Here is a 23,747-nt window from a genome sequence, read left to right on the forward strand (position 1 = left end):
GCAATCTTATTACACGGCGCATGGTAAACAGAGTGGCAAAATTCGAAACATCTGAATTTAAGGGATATTCAGATGACAATTTTATTTGTACAAAATAACAATATAAATGAATTTTTTGAAAAAAAAAGTCAACGACGCCGCCGAATATGTCGAATCATCTCCACTAATATTTAGCCGCCAATTAAACAAAAATATTTACCCTGCCAGCATTTCAAAGTTCCATTTCATCCTCATCGCTACCACAGACTCGTAAGAGACACTACAACAATCGCCAACTGTGATGGGGGAAGCGTATCAAAAAGTATGAAATGTACATGAAAGTATTTTGCAATCACTATTGTTACAAGAAACATTCCTGCCAACATTTTTTTGAATTTGGGGGCGCTTCTGAGAATCCCCACTACGTCGAAAACAATCATATACGACATCAAAAACTCGTCGGAAAAGCGCCGTCACTATTGAGAAGTTGTACCACGCCAAGTTACTACGAAAAAGTTTCTCATCAGTGCAATTATTAGGTGCCTATTTAGATAAATTTCGAAGGACGCCAATAAGAACCCCTGCAAACTATCAGAAAAAGTGCATTTTAAGATAATTGTAGAAGAATCATTGTGGTCAAGTAAAACACGATTGTGTAGATGTTTATTGATTTGATTAAACATTTCCCTGCCAACATTTTTTGAATTTGGGGGCGCTTCTGAGAATCCCCACTACGTCGAAAACAGTCGTATACGATATCCAAAACTCCTCGGAAAAGCGCCGTCACTATTGAGAAGTTGTACCACGCCAAGTTACTACAAAAAAGTATCGCATGAGTGCAATTATTAGGAGCCCTTCTGGATACATTTAGAAGGACGCCAATAAGAGCCCCTTCAAACAATCAGACCAAGTGCATTTTAAGATAGTTGTAAAAGAATCATTGTGGTCAAGTAAAACACGATTGTTTAGATGTTTATTAATTTTATGAAACATTTATAAATTCTAATAAATATAACATTTATACGACTATCACATCACATTTAACACATTTTTATGCATTAATAAGAGATTGATGTTGAGTTACAAGTTGTAAGTTAAATGTTGTAGCGTCTATCAGCCAATACTATTATTCCCAATGGAGGCAGCGTGTCCGGAAAAATATTTGAAAAACTATCACTTTATTCCATTTGGAAAGTCAAAAATTGTTCACCATATACCTTTCACAATTTTAAGCGTAATATCTATGTTTTCAGAACTTTATTTTCGTTTTTATTTAAATAAAATATAACAAGCTGGTTGCGCTTGGCGTTTCACAAAAAATAAAATGGCTCTTCTAACAGTAGTGATGGCAAAATACTTTCATGTACATTTTGTACTTTTTGATATACTTCCCCCATCACAGTTCGCGATGGTTGTGGTGACATTTACGAGTCTGTGGTAGCGATGAGGATGAAATGGAACTTTGAAATGCTGGCAGGGTTATAATTTCTTATAAATATAACATTTTTCGGTTTATCTCATCACATTTAACATAATTTTTTGCATTAATAAAAGAATGATGTTGAGTTTTAAGTAGCAAGTTACATATTGCAGCGTCTATCAGCCAGTTTGTTTATTTTCGATGGAGATAGCGTGCCTGGAAAAATATTTGAAAAACGATCACTTATTTCTATTTGGAAAGTCGAAAATTGTTCACCATATACCTTTCACAATTTTAAGCGTAATATCTATGTTTTCAGAACTTTATTTTCGTTTTTATTTAAATAAAATATAACAAGCTGGTTGCGCTTGGCGTTTCACAAAAAATAAAATGGCTCTTCTAACAGTAGTGATGGCAAAATACTTTCATGTACATTTTGTACTTTTTGATATGCTTCCCCCATCACAGTTCGCGATGGTTGTGGTGACATTTACGAGTCTGTGGTAGCGATGAGGATGAAATGGAACTTTGAAATGAAAGGGACAGCTACATAGGTGGATGCAGAAGGATGTAACCAGCTACAGAGAAGGACTCATCAGCCGGATATCACATTACAAGACTAAATACTAGCATATTGAAGCTGAAATATATGTACAATATTGTTTAAACATTGCCATTCAAAACGAGTCGTTTTCCCCATACAAAAAATCAAGTTCAAAACACAAACTTTCCAATAAACACAAACGTTTGAAAAATGCTAAATTTCAACAATTTTTCAAACATATTTTCCAAGAATTAGGGTAATATTCAAGTTGAGAAAATCGCGTTCTTACCAAAAAAGATATATTATTATAATTAGGTGGGTATAAAATTCGAGCTTAGCCGCTAAAATCAAAACTATATATTCAAAAACACTTTCTTGTACATTTTGGACTTTTTATACACTTGCCCCATCAGTTGGCGATTGTTGTACCATCACTTACGAGTCTGTGGTAGCGATGAGGATGAAATGGAACTTTGAAATGCTGGAAGGGATTGAACATCAGCCGAATATAACAGAATTGCAACTTATAAATCAACATAATTCCTTTTTTAAGGCATTATGTTCAATGTGGTTTATTCGTATAAATGCTATACTTGGAATAATTTATACATTTTTATTCAAATTAATAAACATATAAACAATCGTATTTTACTTGACCGCAATGATTCTTTTACAACTATTTTAAAATACACTTTTTTTAAATAGTTTTAAGGGGCTCTTATTGGCGTCGTTCTAAATTTATCTAAAAAGGCACCAATTGCACTCATGCGATACTTTTTTGTTGTAACTTGGAGTGGTACAACTTCTCAATAGTGACGGCGCTTTTTTTGATGTATACGATTGTGTTTAATGTGGTGGCGATTCTAAGTAGTGCCGTCAAATTCAAAAAATTTTGGCAGGGATTCGTATAAATGTTATACTTGGAATAATTTATACATTTTTATTCAAATTAATAAACATCTAAACAATCGTATTTTACTTGACCACAATGATTCTTTAAAATGTATCTTAAAATGCACTTTTTTCTGATAGTTTTAAGGGGCTCTTATTGGCGTCGTTTTAAATTTATTTAAAAAGGGACCTATTGCACTCATGCGATACTTTTTGTGTGGTAGCTTGGAGTGGTACAACTTCTCAATAGTGAAGGCACTTTTGATATCATATACGACTTTTATATGTGGTGGGGATTCTCAAAAGTGTCTTCAAATTCAATAAATGTTGGCGCATTATGGCCAAAAAATTCATTAGAGGTACGTACTAGCTTGCGGAATTTATCGCTACCGATATTTTCATTAGCATAAATAACAATGCTACAGGCCTATAGTCACGATTTTTACTCAAGTTGATCTACCTCTATAATTTGATCATAATATCTGGTACTCGTCGAAATTATTAAGTAGAACATTGCCACTAATTCGACTTGCTTTTGAAGAGTTTACAATTTAAAGGCGTTGGGTAACTCTAGGTGTCCTAGTCTTGCCACCAGTTTCGTTCTTTTTCGACGAGTAGTCGTTCGTGACATCCAAGGCGAGTATAACCGCTTTGAAAACAATAAATATTATTGTTAGATTGTTGTAAAAAAATCCAAAAAACATAAAAACATAATCCTAAGCATATATTTCATGTGTACATTGGATTGTATCTACCTGAAGTGTTAAATATACACCTATTTTCCTCTTCGAATTTAAAGTAAACACACTTGGACGACGAAATAAAAATATACATACCCACAGAACACCAACACATATACAGAAAAAAAAGTTATGGTGAGCAGCAAAATGGAAGAAAAAAATATGCGACATAGAAACAACACTGTAAAATCGGGGACTACGAAGCAAAAACGTGCTATTAGTGAAAAAATTTCCCTGATGATATCGATCAATCAATTATAATTCAATTAGAATGTGTTTTATCTTAATTTTGAAAATGTAGCGACAATTATCGGCAAAAGAATTATTTACGGTATTGAAAATTTTTGAATGAGTGAAACAATGAATGAAAAAAGTACCAAAAATAGTCAGTGTGTGTGGTGTTTTATTTTGTGTTGTGTTTTTTCGGTTTTGCTGTTGGTTTTACGCAATCGTCGTCGTCAGTTGTTAATGGAGGATTTTTTCTATTTGCTTAAACACCAAAGGGTCGTTTTGAAGCATACTATAGAGGTGGGGGGCTTTTGGATGGGTCGGCTTTCATTCTATAAAGAAGTGGGGAGGGGTTCTGATAGCGGCTGCCGGGCTAGTATTGTGTATTTACGAGTTGGAAGAAGAAAACAAAATCTATGAAAAAATATACAGGTGGAGTCTTGTCTTGCGCGGCGAAAGAACGAACCAACAAACGAACGAATAAAAAAACAAAGCGGCGGCTTTTATCGAGCAAAATAAAATAAGGCAAAAAAAAAACAATGACAGAGTTGTATTTCGTCGGTGTCGGACGACTGGAATGTGTGTGTGTTGTGTGGATGTTTGTTCCTATCAAAGACTATTAATAAAGAAGACGTGAAATGGGCTTTGATAGTGTTAGTACTAGAAAACAGAGATTAATATCATACTTGTTGGAAAAGCGCTCCGAACTTACTGGTTTGATGCAGACAATTTTTATTTAGCTATTTTCTCCAACATTTCACGCAAATTTCTGTGTCGGTTGCACTAAATTATTAATAAAATGTTTCACAAAGTGTTTTTGTTCGTTTATGAGTTAAAAAAATTGCTAAAATAAGCGAATTAAGTTTTGTTACGAATGCAAAATGAAAAGAGAAACCGAAAAAAAGTTGCAACGTCTCATGGAACATGTATGATATTAATCTCTGTTTTTTCAAGAAAAAGAGGAAGAGCAAGCTTATCTCATGTCTTCTTTATTAATAGTCTTTGGTTCCTATTTGTAGGGAACAATGTGTGTGTGTGCGTCCGTGTGTTTATTTTGGTGAATTTTTATTTTTATTTCGCTTTTCTTTGTTATTCCTTTTACAGTGTCAGTGTGCAATACAACATCAAATAAGTGGCACAGCAACAAACGAACAACAATACCCAATTTAAACGACACAACACCACAGGGCGAAATAAAACGCTAGACCACAACAAATATACGCACGAAAACGATTTGAATGGGTTTAAGTAAAGGATAGAACAACAATAAGAAGGAAATATTGTGAGAAAGCAAGCAACCAGGAAACAAAACTGTTTACAACATCCCTACAACACCACTATCTAGTAGGGTAAGTAGTCTATACATAGCGTAGTCAAAACAATGTTAATTTAATTGCTTTATATGAACAAATAGAATTTCAATTATGGCAAAGGTGGTAACCCATTGAAAATAAAATTCAATTGTTAGTGTTGGTAAACGTTAACTTGTTGTAATTACTTATTTTATTTCCCCAAAAAATAAAACACAAAAGGTAACAACAGTATAATCAAAACACGAGCTCCGACGAATCGTAAAAGAAAATGGAAACAAAACAGAGTTGCGAGATCAATTAGTACCACATATACTGTTCGTTTTTTCCTCCATCTCTTGCTATCAAGTGAGTGTGTGTGTGTGCGATTTGCCGATTCAGAATTAGCACCACAAAACATAACACATAGAAACAAAAAAGGTAAACATTTCAAAGCAAAGACTATTAATAAAGAAGACGTGAAATGGGCTTTGATAGTGTTAGTACTAGAAAACAGAGATTAATATCATACTTGTTGGAAAAGCGCTCCGAACTTACTGGTTTGATGCAGACAATTTTTATTTAGCTATTTTCTCCAACATTTCACGCAAATTTCTGTGTCGGTTGCACTAAATTATTAATAAAATGTTTCACAAAGTGTTTTTGTTCGTTTATGAGTTAAAAAAATTGCTAAAATAAGCGAATTAAGTTTTGTTACGAATGCAAAATGAAAAGAGAAACCGAAAAAAAGTTGCAACGTCTCATGGAACATGTATGATATTAATCTCTGTTTTTTCAAGAAAAAGAGGAAGAGCAAGCTTATCTCATGTCTTCTTTATTAATAGTCTTTGTTTCAAAGTAATTTCATCAAATTGCTTCCATCATCGCTCGCCGCGAACCGTATATTTTGCAGTTCTGTGTTTTTGTGGCTATTTATTTTTATTATTATTATTGTTTCCATTTTTTTCTATTATTGTTATTTTGTTGTTGGTGCTTGAGTACATTTTTAGAAGAGTGTGTGAGTTTACGTGTGCGAAAAAAAAATTGTCTGACTATTTTTCTTCAGCATTTTCATGTTTCGATGTTTATCAATTAACTACTGCAATATAGAGTAAATACAAATAAAACAAGATATTATGCTATTTCTTGTTCCTGACTTGTGTGTTCGGTGTGTGGGACCAGGCTTTTGTAAATAATGTAATATGTATATTGAAGAAAAAAATAAGGTTATGTCCGATTCAGTTTTCTGTGTGCAGTTGTTTTTTTCGGTGCCTCGTTTGACATTTATGAACGGGTAGCGAGGAACACAATTGTAGTAGTAAGTTGCACGACGAGCAAAGTAACCTAAATATCAGTTGATTTGAACAAAAACATAAACCATATTTACAAAATACTCTAACCCGCTAGAAATCCACGTGGAAATTACTATTAAATAATTCCCACTTTTCGTACTGCCGTATTACTCAATATGCTGTTAGCTTGTACATACAAATGGATGTGTGTAATCAGTAAATGTAAATACTTTTTTTTTCGACGTCTTCTTGGGTTATCCTTACACACTTTTTGCAGTGTGCCAATTTGAAAATTAAACAAGTATATATAGAGCAGTAATTTCGGCCGAATCTTATATACCCACCACCATGGATCAAATAATATAGTTTTCTTTCAAATTTCAGGGGGTTTGATGACAGATATTCTCCCAAGCAGAGCAATTCAACCAATACAATTCCCGAGGATAAAGATTTTACCTATGAAGACTATATCAAACTCTGGATTTATAAGAACCATTTTTATTTGAATTTTAGTGGAATCATTAACATCTCCTGTAAGTGTGCAAGAAAATGATGAAATAACGCCTTGATTTTAAATCTAAAATCTGACGATTTTGAGCCACATTATTTAAATGATTATGAGAAGTAAAATCTGGAAATTTTAGTGAGTCTAAAATATCAGTATATTTACAATTTCAGGCAAATTGAACAACAACTACGATTTCTACAAGCCCAACAAGTAAAATCAGGAGATAGGTCTATATGGGGGCTATACTAAAACATTGACCGATACTCACCATTTTTGGCACACCTCTCTGTGGTCTTAAAATACCTCTAGATTTCCAATTTCAGGCAAATTAGATAAAAACTACGGTTTATATAAGCCCAAGACCCCAAATCGGGAGGTCGATTTATATGGGGGCTATATAAAAATCTGGACCGATATAGTCCATCTTCAAACTTGACCTGCCTGCAGACAAAAGGCGAGTTTGTGCAAAATTTCAGCACGATTGCTTTATTATTGAAGACTGTAGCATGATTACAACAGACAGGCAGACGGACATGGTTATATCGTCTTAGAATTTCTCCCTGATCAGGAATATATAGTCGGAAATCGATATTTCGATGTGTTACAAACGGAATGACAAACTTATTAAAACCCTGTCACCATTCTATGGTAGTGAGTATAAAAATAAATGTATATACACTGTCAGGGTGCCTGTACACATTTTAGGATACCAGTAGGTGAGATTAAAAACATCTTACCAAGAGCTTTTATGCCATACCCACAGACATTATTTCCATACATACTATATGCATGGGAATAATGACTTACCGTTCGTTAAAAACATCATATAGTAATTGCCAAATTTTGAACTAAGTTTCCCGTAAAATCTAGCTGAGTATGGCATAGAAAACGGTAATAATCCCTTTAGTGGTGGGACTGGGCCCAAACCGGTCCTTTATAACCGGTGCAGGTCCTTTAATCGGTTAGGTGACCGGTGAAATTAATTGACCCCCACATAGATACCTACAAACTAATTTGACCGGTTGTTTTCAACCCATCAATTAACCAGATCAAATAGAGAGACAGTTCTTCTTCTGAATGAAGAAATCTAAAAAAATAAATGTTTTCCACCAATTTTATTGTTTATATTTATCAATGTTTTTTTTTTTTTGAGACTTTTTTTTGAACCTCGGTTTACTGGCACCATAACATAACGACACACACTCAGCCACAAACGCCATTGAACACATAGCGTCGAAACGTAAATTTAAATGTGAAAAATGGGTAGAAAATGAACAAATATAGGGAAAATATAAAATGAACTGTCCCAGTTGTAGACGCAAAAGGGCCAGAAAGGGGTTAAATAACCCTACGATAGAGATATTTTAACCGGTTAGGGGATAGGTTCATAGTGTTCTAAAGACAAATGCATGAAGTGTCTACCATCCGCCTAAATAAAACCAGTCCTATGGCTAACTGCTTGGAAATAGGGGTCAATTGCTACCAAAAAATTGACGGGAAAAGAATTGTATAGGTTTACATTCACTTCGCGTAAGTGGATTATATTCTTACAGAACGTGATTCTAAACTTGTAAGAGTTATCCAGTGCATATATTTTTCCAAAACACAATAGCAAACTTGAGTATTTCACTCGCTTCTGCTATTTAAGTTGGGTTCTACGTTCTGCTTTCGCTTGTTTTGGTGATTATTATACTCTACATCCTATTACATTATACTGTCCATCTGTAGACATATTTTTATAGTAGAAGTCCATGTCGCAGTCTATTGGATTGAGTCTAGTTTTGCACAGAAGGTAGATTCGTCATTCCAGCATAGTGATCCGAATGTGGCTGCAATGAAGAAAACCTCATATTTTACACGAGATTTTAACTTGCACTAAATCGATTTCATAGAGCTCAGCCGTTTTTTTTTTTTTGTGTTTGTAATCAAAGTTTAGGTTCCAGTTTTTATCCCATCATCTTTTAGGTCGCTGCAATATTTTTTCTATATGTGCCAAATGTGGATGATACCATTTTTGTATTTTCATTGAGATTTCATTTATCTGTATTGTCTGATTGCATCCGGCACTAAACACTTATACAATCGCAAAGGATCAGTTTCGATCCACGTCGGTCTACCTAGTGGTATAGGGTATTATATAGTCGGCCCAGTCCGGCTTTACACTTTGCTTATTTGTTTCATTTATTTTAATCTAAAGAAAAAACGAAAACCGAAATTTACAGTTTTGGTGGATACACCTAAAGTAGAACCAATCACTGATAACAAGGTTCGTATTTACGTCCTTGTTCTGGATTAATCCATTTTGCTTTCTTAAATTTCGAAAAGCTTTGTTGGTCCAGTTCTAAAAGAAAAAAACAATGTGAAATTGAGAAAAGCGTTTCAACAATACAATTTGGTTGAATCGGTAATGACTTCCGGTGTACAAGAATATACAGTGAAACCTCACAAACTTGCAAACAGTTGCCGTGAGACGTTTGCTATATTAACACATTAAAATTAACCTCTCATAACTGGACACTTCCCAAATATACACAAAATTTAGGCGACTGTGGTTGTCCACTTCTGAAAGATTTCACTGTATAAGTATTTTTTTTTTTTTTTGGGCCAAAAACCTCCAACTGGGCCCAGCTTATAGTCGACTGGATAAAATAGTTGTTTGTACTCTTTGAAAAGAGAGTATTGCTTATAGAACCATAGTTTGGTGGACAAAATAACAACTTTACCGCGAATCTGCAACAAAATCATTCCTTTTCCCTTTCGATTGTTTGTCAAAAGCTCGGTAAGATTACTGATGTGATGTTAGGTTAGGTGGCAGCCCGATGCATCAGGCTCACTTAGACTATTCAGTCCATTGTGATACCACATTGGTGAACTTCTCTCTTATCATTGAGTGCTGCCAGATTCCATGTTAAGCACAATGACAAGGGACCTCCTTTTTATAGCCGAATCCGAACGGCGTTCCACATTGCAGTGAAACCACTTAGAGAAGCTTTGAAACCCTCAGAAATGTCACCAGCATTACTGAGGTGGGATAATCCACTGCTGAAAAACTTTTTGGTGTTCATTCATTTTTTCATTTCATTTATTTTTTTCTTTATGAGTCCCTTTAATCTAAGCTTTAATTAGCATATACGGTTTTTGCTATCCTTTTTGCCTTAAAACGCACTATGTACATAAAACGAAAAACACAAAAGTCTCTATAGCAATACAATTGTCCAAATATCTAATTGATAAAATTCAAACAAAGCCTTATCTATTTATAGACAACCGAAAAAGTGATATATTTAATTTTAACAATTTATATAATGATATCAATTTCATTGTGCTAACGTGGATTTTAATATTGTTGCGAATCGATTTTTAAATGAGGGAGGTCCTGAATGAAAAATTCGTCTGCAGTTATGTGCACATCCAAATAAACCAAATATGTACCACTTACACCCATGTTCGGATATCCACATCAATTCCTTTTCCACTATTCACGTCAAATCCACGAACGTGAAAATTTGGTGTCCTTAATTCCATGTTCGTTTTTGAACTTTTCTGTAACCAGCTGGGTTGTACAAATCACCCAAAAATTCACTAAAGGTGAGTATTAAGTCCGAGTTTAGCCGCTAAATTTCACTGAAGTGAAAACTAAATCAGTAATAAAAGCCATAAAATTATACATATTTGTTGCAGATTTCATTATAACTTGATGGGGAATACCCCAAAGCAAATTTTCACAAAGTTTGTATTCCTTAAAATGGATTATTAAAGAAAAGTAATCGTGAAAAAATGACGATTTTAGCGGATAAACTCGAACTTAATACCCACCTTAAGGCGAAAAACAAAATAAGTTGAATCAATAGATTTATTTTAATTTATTATTATTTTTTTTTTTAGTTAACCCTTCTGTGCGTGATGAGGTCCCGCTGGACCTTTTTAATTTTTATTCATACATAACTTTATCTTTTATATGCATTTCAGCTTGATGGTTTATGACTTCTTGTACTGAAGTGTTTTAAGTTGAAAACTTAAAATTTTTATGTGATTGAATCATTAAATCGGTTTTTATAGGTATTTGAAAAAGTTTAGTGCGATTCTGCGTGATGAGGTCCACCTATTACTAATTACATTAGTGGTTTTAGCACAGTTTAAAAATCAGTGTAAAGATATTGCGATTTTCGTATTTGGAACAATTAATAACACTAACATCCTTTCCGAAAATACCGTTATATGGAAGAATTTGTCACTTTTGAAGTTTCCATTGGTTTCGTTGCTTGGTAGTACATAATTTTATGTCTTCCGTTGATATATCCAATATAGTGAGAGTAAAAGTGCAACAAAAGTTATTTGAACTTCATGGAAATCGTGGTCGAAATAAGTTTTTATATTTCTATACATTTTCCAGACCTATCGGCTCCTGGAATTTGGCAAGATGTGCCTCAATTTGGACCAAGTATGAAACAACCACTGTGCACATAATACTGCGAGCAAAACGAACGCCACTAAAAAAAATCGTATTGTTTTTCCTTCAAAAATCCAATTTGTTAAGAACATTCAACTACAAAAACAATATATTGTTGCTTGGTACGTATAAGGATACTTATAGGTACCACGCCTGCGTCAAACATCAGGGCCACTAGTATACTAATCAAAAATTTTAACATTATCTGTACTTATTAAAAATTAAATAAAACTCTATATTTACAACCAAATGTTTATATATGCAATTTGTGCATTATAGAAGAGTCCACCTACAGTAAATAATCGAAAAATATCGTAGGGATAACCTCTCTACCATCCTTTTTTTTATTGTAGGTCCCACGGGACCTCATCACGCTGGTATCGCTTCCAGTGTTATCACGTACACAAGGGTTAAAAATGACACATTTATTTAATATAAAACATTTAAAATTTCCCGTGTAAAAATTGGTGGATCTGGCCAGATATTATTAGATCTCCTGCCATATCTGATTAGATATGATAGTATATGTAGGCAGATCTGGACAGATCCGAAAAATGGTAATATCTGATCAGATCTAATTCTAAAGGAATTAGATCTGACCAGATCTCAAATTTGGCCCACATCTAATTTTATCTAATTTGATATAATTAGATGTTAATATATCTAATTATATATAATTTTATATACAAATTTCCAAAATTAGTGAAATTACAGTAATTAATAAAAAAGATTTATTTTATGTTTTTATAATGAAAAGAGTATTTAATATTATAAGTTGGATCAAACATATGTACATTATATATATGTCTAGGTATAAAAGTCTACGAATTAAAAAAAAAAAAAAACAACAACAGCAGAAACAAAATATATATACATAGCCACCAAGGGTTCTGGCATTTAAATTTCCCAAGGCGTTTGTACATTGCTCTCTGCAAACATTTCTTTAAATGAGTCTCGTAATTCCTTTATTTGGCTACTCGGAATGAAAACTCTGAAAAATATAAAATATACAGAAGAATTATCAGTCTAACATATTTAAAGATATATTTGCAAATAATACATATAATTACCAAAATTTGCTTCTCGTACCCAATAATTTAAACCAGCGCTGTATTGAATGGTTTGTGCGAAGCTCCAAATACCATGCTATGAAAAATTGCACGGGAATGTATCCGGTTCACAATCCAAATCATCTCCAAATTTGTATTCTTTTTGAAATCGGATAATACTTCCTTCTATCGCAACTTCGGATATGGCCTGGTCACAAATCTTTACGTTGCTCCGCTGTCATCTTTTAATCTTTTCCTGGACTACCACAAATTCATCCTCCTAAAACAGAGAAAATATTCAATATATAAAAATAGGAACAAAACAATAAACTTACCTTCTCATACTCCTTTATCTTCCTCGAAAAATGAGATTTTAAATGAAATAAAAATATGAAACTCGCATTATCAAATATTTGATATAATTTTTCAAATTTAATAACAACAGGCGTTGCTAATGGTGATAGTTATGGGGTGACATTTTTGAAAACAAAAAGACAGTTGTGTCTGAAAGTTAAGCATTTTATGAAGACACTTCAAAATGATATTTAAAAGGGTTTCTTGAAACTGTCACAACATATAAAGATTGTTTGGTTATGTTCACCACTTGTTTTGATGTGCGACCAAACATACGTGCTTGTAACCAAGTATATCACGTTAGTATTCTCGTAACAAACAAATTATTTTTACACACAAACATATACAAATATTTTTTTATCCGTGTTACACAGCTGGTTCATGATTTAATGCGATATATATAATTAGATATGGAGCTATATATAGTATATATAATTAGATATGATGTCATATATGAAGATATATAATTAGATCTTACCAGATATGACTGATATAAATAGATATAACAACATATATAATGAGATCTTGAATCAGATCTAATCATATATAACACTATACATAACATATCTCCGTAGATCTATTTATATCTACAACCATATCTGAGCAGATATAATTATATATTCTTTGATATTATTAGACATGATTAGATCTCTCAATTTTTACACGGGTTTTAACGCGAGTACTTTTTTTACCGAAACACATCTTGGACATAGTTTAACTTTCACCAAGACTTTTGCAACTGAATTGATTTCACGAAAATGGATTTCCGGTGAAAATGGATTGTAGGACACAAAAATCATGCAAATGATTCACCTGGAAGTGGATTTGCGAACATGGACATTCATTTCATTCTATTTATTTATTTATTTAATTTAATTTGGCTTTATTTTGTAGTTTGAAGCCACAAGTGGCCAAAATAAATTACAATAAATCTAGAAAAATATTTTATAACATAAAAGTAGAAAAACTTAATAGCAAGGAATAATAGTAACTTAAACCGAACCTACTCCTCTTTTAGGATATTATTATTTCAATTAATTATCTTTTAAATTATTATTAAGTTTTTTTTTTTACAGAAAACATTAAACAAATGCAAAATCTTCATATAAATTAATGATATCATTGAGATCAAGATATTTTCAAAACAAATTCATATTTGTTTTAAACTAATAGGATTTACTAGTAAATAGTACTATTTAGAAATTTATTTTAAATTTCTTTTTACATCCGCTATTACTTGTGTCTATCCATGTTCATAAGGACACCCTATACCTCCTCATCAGTTACGTTTTGAAATGACGAATGCGTAATACTTTCACCCAAAAAGACCTCATTTGTTTCTATTGTTGTTTTTATTGTACATTGGATTACTACTTTTTTTCTATACATCGTCGTCATACATATATCTCTAGCATATTGTTTGTCGTTTGTCACCACATGCTAGCCATGATGGATAACTTTTTGTTTTCTTGTAATGCAAGCAAATATAAACAGACGGACACGGACGTACACAATTAAATGTAAACATACATAAATTCTGGTTAGATGAGGTTTTATCCAAAAAGGTTTTGTGGTTTTTATTTTCAAAGGAATTTTCTTTTCTCTGTCTCTCTCTTATATTTGTTTATTCTTTCTTTCCGAATCCAAGCCACAAGACCATATATGTATCCAATTTTACAAAAACATTACAATTGATCTTATGATTATGAGGTACAAATGCGAAAATTAAAATAAATAGTAAAAAAGATTACTATTAAAAATGATATAAAAAAAAAACTATTTAGGGGTTTTTTTGCAAACAAGGGTATGTGCGTAATCGATCTTTCAAATTTTATTTGTTTATTTATTTAAATAAAAGTTAAATAGTTTTGGCAGACTAAAGGAAAAATTGGATACAAATATTATTTATTTTTTTTTTCAATTTATAATTGTTGATAAAAGCGAGCTTAATTTTACATAAAAAAACAATATTGCCAATTTTACATCAAGGTCATTTAGCTAAATTTTTATAGGATTATTTTTTTCCATTTTATTTACAGTTTAAAATTTCATGGCCACGACAGCAAACAACAGCCTTAATATCCCGCCCACCCAACAATTTACCCAAAACTATCACAACAACAACAACACAAGCAACAATACCACCAATTCAAATTCCAATACCAGTCGCACCAACAGCCTCACCATAAGCAATATTAACATTAATACTAGCAACAGCAGCAGTGTTACGGCGGTTACAGCCGACGCTGCGACTGTGGCGGCTATGTTGCAATTGCATAATGGTGGTTCGACTTTGAATAATAATAACAACAACAGCATCAACGATGGCTTAAACTCACCTGCTCACAACAACAATAATAACAACAATTCCACTATTTCTGCCACAACAAATAATAATAATCGTAACAATACGATGATATCAACCCCACCTGCCCCTCAACAACAACAAATGAGACCACCGCCACCTCCGGAACATGCTGTGGGTTTTCTTAAATTCGAAGATGAATTCCTATACATCACTGAAACCTGCACTATCATTGGACGAAACTCCTCAACCTCACATGTTCATTTTCATGTTGCCGAAAATAATTTGGTATCTCGAAAACATTTTCAAGTGTTATTTGATCCTGATACTCGAGACTTTTACGTACAATGTCTAAGTAAGAATGGCATTTTCGTAGATGATTTTCTGCAACGACGCAATGCTGATCATTTAAAATTACCAGCAAGGTGAGTTGAATAGAATGGTCATTTTTTTTTGCGGAAATTCTAATAACCATTTAATTGTATTTTTGTTTTTATTTGTTTCCAGCTGTTACTTTCGCTTTCCCAGTACCGAGATACGCATTCAATTTGAAAGTTTCTTGCATTCAGATTCGCCACCGGATGTTCTAAGCGGTGCCAGCGGTCTCAATAATTTGAGTAATAACTCTATGAGTAATAATCATAATATTTCTTCATCCTCTTCCTCCGCCTCTTCACATCATATATTAAGTGGGCATGTTGGTGGTGGTGGTAGTGGTGGTGGGGGCGGCAATAATGCCGGCAATGTTCATCAAGTTATTATAGCACCTGCCTCGGCTGATGAGCATCAACAACAGATTCATCACCAACAGCAAATGCATAACCATGGTGGGCAACAACAGATGCAACATGTGGCATCGCAACAACATCATGTCGCCTCTACTGGCGGTGCATCACATTTACTACCGATGGATAATTCCAATGTTATTTATTCACCATTGAAAATTTCGATACCTAAAAAGGAGCAAAAGAGTCCTTATCTATCACCAACCGGCAAGTTAATCTATTATTCTATATTTGTTTAAATTTGTAAAATCTTGGAAAAAGAATCTTTAATGTACCATGCATAAAATTCATGGTATGGTCTGATATCCAATATATTAAAAATAGTTTCCTATGGTCTTTTTAGATTAATTTGATCACGTTGTATATATTTCCCAATATGAGTGGATAGAACGTATGTGGCTGCAAGTATGAAACTTTGGTATTAGATTGGATTGCATACACGGTTGTCACATTTCGTAGAATTGTACCAAAATCGTAGATTTTTTATTGTTGGTAGATAGGTAGAATTCTTTATGTTTTTAGTAGATTTTGCAAAGAGGAGGAATACACTTTTGACAAAATATAGAAACAACATTTTCTCAAAATGTTCTGTAGAAATTAAATTTTACAAAAATTTTCTATAGAAATAAAATTTTGACAAAATTTCCTATAGGAATAAAATTTTAACAAAATTTTCTATTGAAATAAAATTTTGACAAAATTTTCTATAGAAATAAAATTTTGACAAAATTTTCTATAGAAATAAAATGTTGACAAAATTATCAATGAAAATAAAATTTTAAATATAAAAAATTTGGGCAAAATTCGTTACTGAAATAAAATTTTGCAAAATTTGATTTTCTTGTTTGATAGTTTTTTGGTACAAATGCTTGCCAATTTTTTCTCGAATGGCAACCGTGATTTTATGTTAATCCCAGTATATTGAATTCTGTATGGAATTGAAGCATCCAATGAACATGTCTCGTAAATGTTAGGCAACCAATGTGGAGATATGCCATCAAAAAGAATATTAGACATTAAACTATTTGGAAAATACATGTGAAAGTTTTTTTTTATAGTACCACTAAATGCTATTATATACATGAATTTAATAACATAAAGAGGACATATTGCGACTTAAATATTTTTTCAATTAAAAAAGGAATCGGAACATTAATCCCTTCAAAGAATCATCCCAAATAGAAAAATCAAAGATTTAAATTCAAAAATACCAGTATGGATTGGCCAAGACCAAAGCTGACTTTAGACAAAGAAAGCCAAATTTTTTAAGGAATAATTAGGCTTGTACATGCCCAATATAATTACAGGACGATTCATGGCCTACTATCGATTTTTGACTGCAGCAGATTTTTCGTTTGAGATCTAGTATGATTGCACAGAAAACCCCATTTTAGCTTTTGCCATTTGAAAAAAAAATAATAATAATAAATATTTTCACAGAAAGTATGTGGTCATTTGAATTGGTAACACTTTGTGTCAACTACCTTGTATATTAAGTTCTATATATTTATTTGCATGCATACTTGCACATATGTTGCATTTTTATAAATAATGTAATTTATTTTCTTATTTTTTTCATTTCTCTCCAAACAGGTACAATAAGTGCAGCCAATAGTTGTCCGGCAAGTCCGCGTCAAGGTTTTCATCAAAATCAAAACAACTATAACAATTATAGTAACAATAATTTGCAAAATGTAAGTAAATGTTTTTTGTTCAATTCAATTTTAATATCATTCTGAATGCTTATTTTTTTTAATTTATTCATATTCCAATTTTAGCAACAAGATTTATTCCAAACTCCATCAACCGCCAGTTACAATCATAATGAGAAACCACCCTATAGTTATGCTCAATTAATTGTACAGGCAATATCGGCGGCACCCGATAAGCAATTAACTCTGTCGGGCATTTATTCATTCATTGTCAAGCATTATCCTTATTATCGCAAAGAGACCAATAAGGGTTGGCAAAATTCCATTCGTCATAATCTCAGTTTAAATAGGTATTTTTAAAATTAAAAAAAAATCTTTCCATCTTATATTCTATACTAACATTTATATTTTTTTCGATGTTAATAGGTATTTTATTAAAGTTGCTCGGTCTCAAGATGAACCAGGCAAAGGTAGCTTCTGGCGCATTGATCCGGATAGTGGAGCAAAGTTAATAGATCATAGCTATAAAAAACGTCGCCAGCGCAGTAGCCAGGGTTTTCGTCCACCCTATGGAATGCCACGATCGGCTCCTGTGTCACCAAGTCACATGGGTATGAAATATCTTGCATTTTTATTTGTAATTATTTATACCTTTAATAAAAATTTTTTTGATTATTTGCAGAGGAATATTCAGCAGATAACTCTCGGGAAAGTTCACCATTGCAAGATATTGTTTTACAGTCGGCTCCAGGTTCTCCCGGTATGTCTTTGGAAAATCGTAATGTTGATAATGGTAAGTGGTATGAGATTTCATACCAAAAACACAATAGGGAAGATAGGATGGTGGTATAGGCATTTTGGGCTTGGGCCCTATTTATTTCTCCTAGAATCTCTATGCAAAATATAACGTTAAAATTTCAAATATGGATATATATTTTTTTTTATACCAACCACCATAAGAAGGAAGCTTGTGTCTTTTAATCACACTACAGAAATAATAGTCCTGAAATTTTGGCATATATTCATGTTTTTTAGTTACAGGCAGGTCAAATTATTAGATTATTGGATCCGATCCGATCTTCTTATTATACCTCCTTAGGGCCCAGAACACGGTCGCCACTCGTGCCAAAAATTTGGTAGATTAACAAATTTTGAAGAAAATTTTACCAAAAATCTACCAAATTAAAAAAGGGACTTCAAGCCGAAATAATAATAAAATAAATTAGAGCAACAGGACGACAAAGAACAAATTAAAAAACTTTAAAATATTAGTGTAACAAAAAGGTAGACAAAAGAAAAATTAAAAAACTAATATTTTCTCAAAATTTTATTTCTATAGAAAATTTTGTCAAAATTTTATTTCTATAGAAAATTTTGTCAAAATTTTATTTCTATAGAAAATTTTGTCAAAATTTTATTTCTATAGAAAATTTTGTCAAAATTTTATTTCTATAAAAAAATTTTGTCAAAATTTTTTTTCTATAGAAAATTTTGTCAAAGTTTTATTTCTATAGAAAATTTTGCCAAAATTTTATTTCTATAGAAAATTTTGTCAAAATTTTATTTCTATAAAAAAATTTTGTCAAAATTTTTTTTTCTATAGAAAATTTTGTCAAAATTTTATTTCTATAGAAAATTTTGTCAAAATTTTATTTCTATAGAAAATTTGTCAAAATTTTATTTCTATAGAAAATTTTGTCAAAATTTTATTTCTATAGAAAATTTTGTCAAAATTTTATTTCTAAAGAATATTTTGTCAAAATTTTATTTCTATAGAAAATTTTGTCAAAATTTTATTTCTATAGAAAATTTTGTCAAAATTTTGTTTCTATGGATTTTTTTTAATTTATTTCTATAGAAAATTAAGTTACCTCAGTGTACTTCAACGAACATTCGACATTGAATACGCTCACACATATAAAAGGACATAACCAAAATTAGATTTTTTGTTACAATCAATTTTTAATCAAAGACATTAATTGGGCAACTTAATTTTTAAGTTTCAATTAATAATAATTTTAAATTATTTATTTATTTAATCAACCAACGACCTTCTGGACAAAATGTTGATAGAATTCCATCAATAGAGCTTTTAGACATTTAGACATTTAATTTTATAGATTTACCTTTGAAGTTATATTCAGGAGAATTTATCTAATACATACACCACACCATAGCCGCCCTTCCCTAGCAATGAAATCCATCTATGAATTGTCTCGTATACCACAAACCTTATATGATTAAAATTTCCTTCCACAATTATATAAATAATTTATTTTTCTGTCTAATTTCAGAAATTGTTTATCAAAACCAAAATATTCAACAATATGGTACTAACAATGCCCATCAATATAGGTATGAATCTGGTTTGCTAGAAAAATTAACCTTTATTTATAAAATTTTCTTCTTTTACTTTCATATTCTCTAGCACTTATGTAACAAATCAAAATCAAATTATCACACAACAACATCAAGAAATTGCAAGTGGCGGTGGTGGAGGCGGTGTGGGTGCTCTTATTGCTCTCAAACGGAATCATGCAATGGCTGCTGGTGCCAATACAGCCGGAGGTAATACAGCAATAACCACAATGCAACAACAACAGCAACAACCTAATTTACAAGGTTTGCATCCTGATGTTTTATATGAGGAAATTCCCACTGACTATAGTGGTAACATTGTTGAATCTGGAGATGAATGTGATGCTGGCACAAAGCGGCCAAAAGTAGAAGTGCTCTGATGCGTCAAATCCCGTAAAATCAGAAAATTTTAACTGTAACATCAGAAGTTATTTGCTGTTGACAAAACAAACAAAAAATATTTATCTATTATCAACATTATTGATTTATGTTTTACGGTATGCTTTAATTTTTTTCCCCCCAACAACAACAAGTTGAAAAAGAAATTAAATTGCAACAACACACGTCACTTGCAACGCAAACAAATTTGAAGAATCACAAGAAGCCAAGAAACATATTAATGCAAACAACAACAACAACATCATTATCATCAGTATCCCTCTACTCGCTCTCAAAAGAATACCACAATGACCCCACATGAAAAGTTCTCCCACATTCTGCTCATCTTCGTGTCGCTTGCTTTATTCTCTACTCCAATTACCTGCCCAATTTTCGTCCATCTATCACCCCAAGTCTATCTTCCCCTCCCACGATTATCCTATTCATACCATAAACAACAAACATCAATTTAACAATAATTTTACTATTATTATTTCTACGATTATTATTTTTATTATGATTTTTCCAAAAGAAAAAAAAAAAAACAAAACAAAAGTGTAAAGGATAATGTGAACGTTAAGACCTAACGTTATTGATTTAATTAATTATGTACTATTATTAATTTTTAATTGTTTTTAAAAAACATTTCTAACACAACAAATCAACAACATTATTTTATTTTATTTTTTTTTTTTTGATATATACCTATCTACCTACCTATCACACACACCAACACATCTAAAGTATATTGAATTTGACCAAAAAAAAAACAAAACTATTAAGAAAATCACATTTATTGTATTTTCCTAAAATATTGACTTCTAAATTTGAAATTGTTTTCTGCTTTTATAGTTGTAGTGTAGTAGTTGCCACCATTCATCGCTGTTGCAGTTCCCGCAAAATGGAAGTTGTGCAGGTCTTCGTTTTACACGTTATTAGCTACTAACTAAATATTAAGTAATTTTTCGAGGCGATATGGGGCTTCTACTACTCTATTATTATTTTAATGATGGCCCTATTACGAGTTTTAAAATATTTATGGGATTAAGTTAGTTTTCTCTTTATTTTTTTTTTTTTTTGTTTTGCTTATCAAAGAAAAGAATTTTTATTATTTTGTAAATTTTTTATCCGTTAAACGGATATTGCTCTTGATTCTCTTCTTTTTGCTATAGCAATATTAAAAAAAAGAACAAAAACACAAATACCAAGATTTTTTTAAATATAATTTTAAATTTATTTTAAAAAACACAGGCGTTAAGAAAACGTAACGTAACATATTCTACCTACACCAACTACCACCACTATTGTTGCTGTGTGTGTGTGTGTGAGTTTGGGAGTGTGTGTTGTGTCTGTATGATGTTTGTGAGAAAACGAATTCAATATGCTCGACGACACTGAACAAAAATACTACATACTCTACATAAACAAGTAATAAACAAACAAAAATTACAATATTTGCAAAAGAAACAGTGTAACGATTCGATTACAAAGTAATTTATAAATCGGAATTGATTGCATTAGAAAAAGACAAAAAGGCAACACACATGAAAAACACGCAAACAAATGATGTAGTATCGTTTTGTTGTCGTCGTCGCCGTTACATAATGTAAGACATAAATATTATATATGGACTCTATTGTAAGTTCTTCTATCCGGAAATAACACACAAAACAGTTGAAAAACGTATAGTATCGTCGTCGTTTACAAAAATGTATTGTAACGTATATATACACAGCTTCGTTTTAATAAAACGTAACTTAAAAAAAACATACATGTATGTGTTATTTATAGTAGTATTATCGCACTGGTGGAAATATTGTAGGTAAAGGTGGGTATTAAGTTCGAGTTTAGCCGCTAAAATCTTCATTTTTTCACGATTACTTTTCTTAATTAATCCACTTTAAGGAATACAAACTTTGTGAATATTTGCTTTGGGCTATTCCCCATCAAGTTATAATAAAATTTGCAACAAATATATATAATTTTATGCCTTTTTTAATGATTTAGTTTTCACTTTAGCGATTTTAGCGGCTAAACTCGAACTTTTAATACCCACCTTAAAGAGGATTGACAAAATTTTCTATAGAAATAAAATTTTGAGAAAATTTTCTATAGAAATAAAATTTTGCTAAAATTGTCTATCAAATTCTGCAAAAATTTTCTATAAAAATACAATTATTTTCATTCGTTTTGTTTTGTTATTGTTGGTTTTGTTCTTTAAGCATTGTTGTTGTTTTTTATTTCAGCTTAAAACCATGCATTGACAACTACTAGTGTACCTTAACCAACAGAGAAAAATAATGTTTGTCAAATTTATTTGGGCAAAACCCTATAGAGTGCAAGATGGTTGGATGGACGCACGTTTCGGAACTACCACATTCCTCATCAGCATCCTCTACTTGCAGCAAAACTATCAACCAATTATCAGAATAAAGTCAGGCAGTTCTTTAAACCCAATAATGAACCACACTTGAACCTTCCGAAAAAAGGTTTTCCATGATAGCCGGCTTACGCCGAAATAAATTCGTACAAACATATCTCTTTTCCTATACCACTGTGAAATCATCGATTTGAGTGCAGTTGGCTGGGTTTATTTTGAGCGTGCTTCCTCTTTTTTTTTCATTCGTTTTGTTTTGTTATTGTTGGTTTTGTTCTTTAAGCATTGTTGCTGTTTTTTTCTTTCAGCTTAAAACCATGCATTGACTAAACTACTAGTGTAGCTTAACCAACAGAGGAAAAGAATGTTTGTCAAATTTATTTGGGCAAAACCCTATAGAGTGCAAGTTGGTTGGATGGACGCACGTTTCGGAATTACCACATTCCTCATCAGCATCCTCTACTTGCAGCAAAACTATCAATCAATTATCAGAATAAATTCAGGCAGTTCATTAAACCCAACAATGAACCACATTTTAACCTTCCGAAAAAAGGTTTTCCATGATAGCCGGCTTATGCCGAAATAAATTCGTACAAACTATCGTTAGCTTAATGTGTAAAAGTGCTAAGTCAAATTTTTGAAATTTTACAGGAGAGACAAAAAAATAAATTGTGAAATAAACCTATTTTCGGAAAATTGTAAATGTAGTTACCATAAATGCTATCAATACAAACAATTGCTATTAAAATTTTTTAGCAAAGCCTACTCAACCTAAAATTTGATTTAGCACGTGTATTTTAACAGGTGCTGACTTAGCACTTTTACACATCATTACCAAACAGAGATAAAAACAGATATTTAATATATTTTTTTTTTTATGATAAACTATGTATTTTTGATTTATCTGTCGATCTCCATCTTAATCCTTTTTTTTGTAAAAGGTTGACTTAGCACCTTTACACATTAAGCTAACGATATCTCTTTTCCTATGCCACTGTCAAATCATCGATTTGAGTGCAGTTGGCTGGGTTTATTTTGGGCGTGCTTCCTCTTTTTTTCATTCGTTTTGTTTTGTTATTGCTGGTTTTGTTTAAGCATTGTTGTTGTTTTTTTTATTTCAGCTTAAACCATGCATTCTTTTCCTCTGT

At 31.8% G+C, this 23,747-nt stretch overlaps 1 protein-coding gene and 1 long non-coding RNA gene across 12 annotated transcripts; one reads left to right on the forward strand and one right to left on the reverse strand.

The window, feature by feature from the left end:
• Positions 1 to 1,221: 1,221 nt before the first annotated feature.
• On the reverse strand, positions 1,222 to 1,888 carry LOC142233156 (uncharacterized). Its single transcript, XR_012721336.1, has 2 exons — positions 1,683 to 1,888; positions 1,222 to 1,615 (listed from the first exon to the last, which is right to left on the reverse strand). It is a non-coding gene; the product is annotated as an uncharacterized LOC142233156 (long non-coding RNA).
• A 1,475-nt stretch (positions 1,889 to 3,363) lies between these two features.
• Positions 3,364 to 21,993, forward strand: FoxK (forkhead box K). Of its 11 annotated transcripts, XM_075303967.1 has the most exons (12): positions 3,440 to 3,709; positions 4,907 to 5,151; positions 5,335 to 5,532; positions 6,768 to 6,916; positions 14,784 to 15,474; positions 15,557 to 16,041; positions 17,428 to 17,528; positions 17,613 to 17,836; positions 17,913 to 18,097; positions 18,169 to 18,279; positions 19,781 to 19,841; positions 19,915 to 21,993. In XM_075303967.1, exons 5-12 carry the CDS (start codon positions 14,795 to 14,797, stop codon positions 20,222 to 20,224), a joined length of 2,157 nt encoding a protein of 718 aa, XP_075160082.1. In that variant the 5' UTR covers positions 3,440 to 3,709; positions 4,907 to 5,151; positions 5,335 to 5,532; positions 6,768 to 6,916; positions 14,784 to 14,794; the 3' UTR covers positions 20,225 to 21,993. The 11 variants fall into 11 exon arrangements, with proteins under 11 accessions (XP_075160084.1, XP_075160082.1, XP_075160086.1 ...); XM_075303971.1 differs by lacking the exon at positions 6,768 to 6,916; XM_075303966.1 differs by lacking the exon at positions 5,335 to 5,532.
• The last annotated feature ends 1,754 nt before the right edge of the window (positions 21,994 to 23,747 follow it).

Source organism: Haematobia irritans, chromosome 4, assembly GCF_050003625.1.
Source record: "Haematobia irritans isolate KBUSLIRL chromosome 4, ASM5000362v1, whole genome shotgun sequence".
Classification (NCBI taxonomy): domain Eukaryota; kingdom Metazoa; phylum Arthropoda; class Insecta; order Diptera; family Muscidae; genus Haematobia; species Haematobia irritans.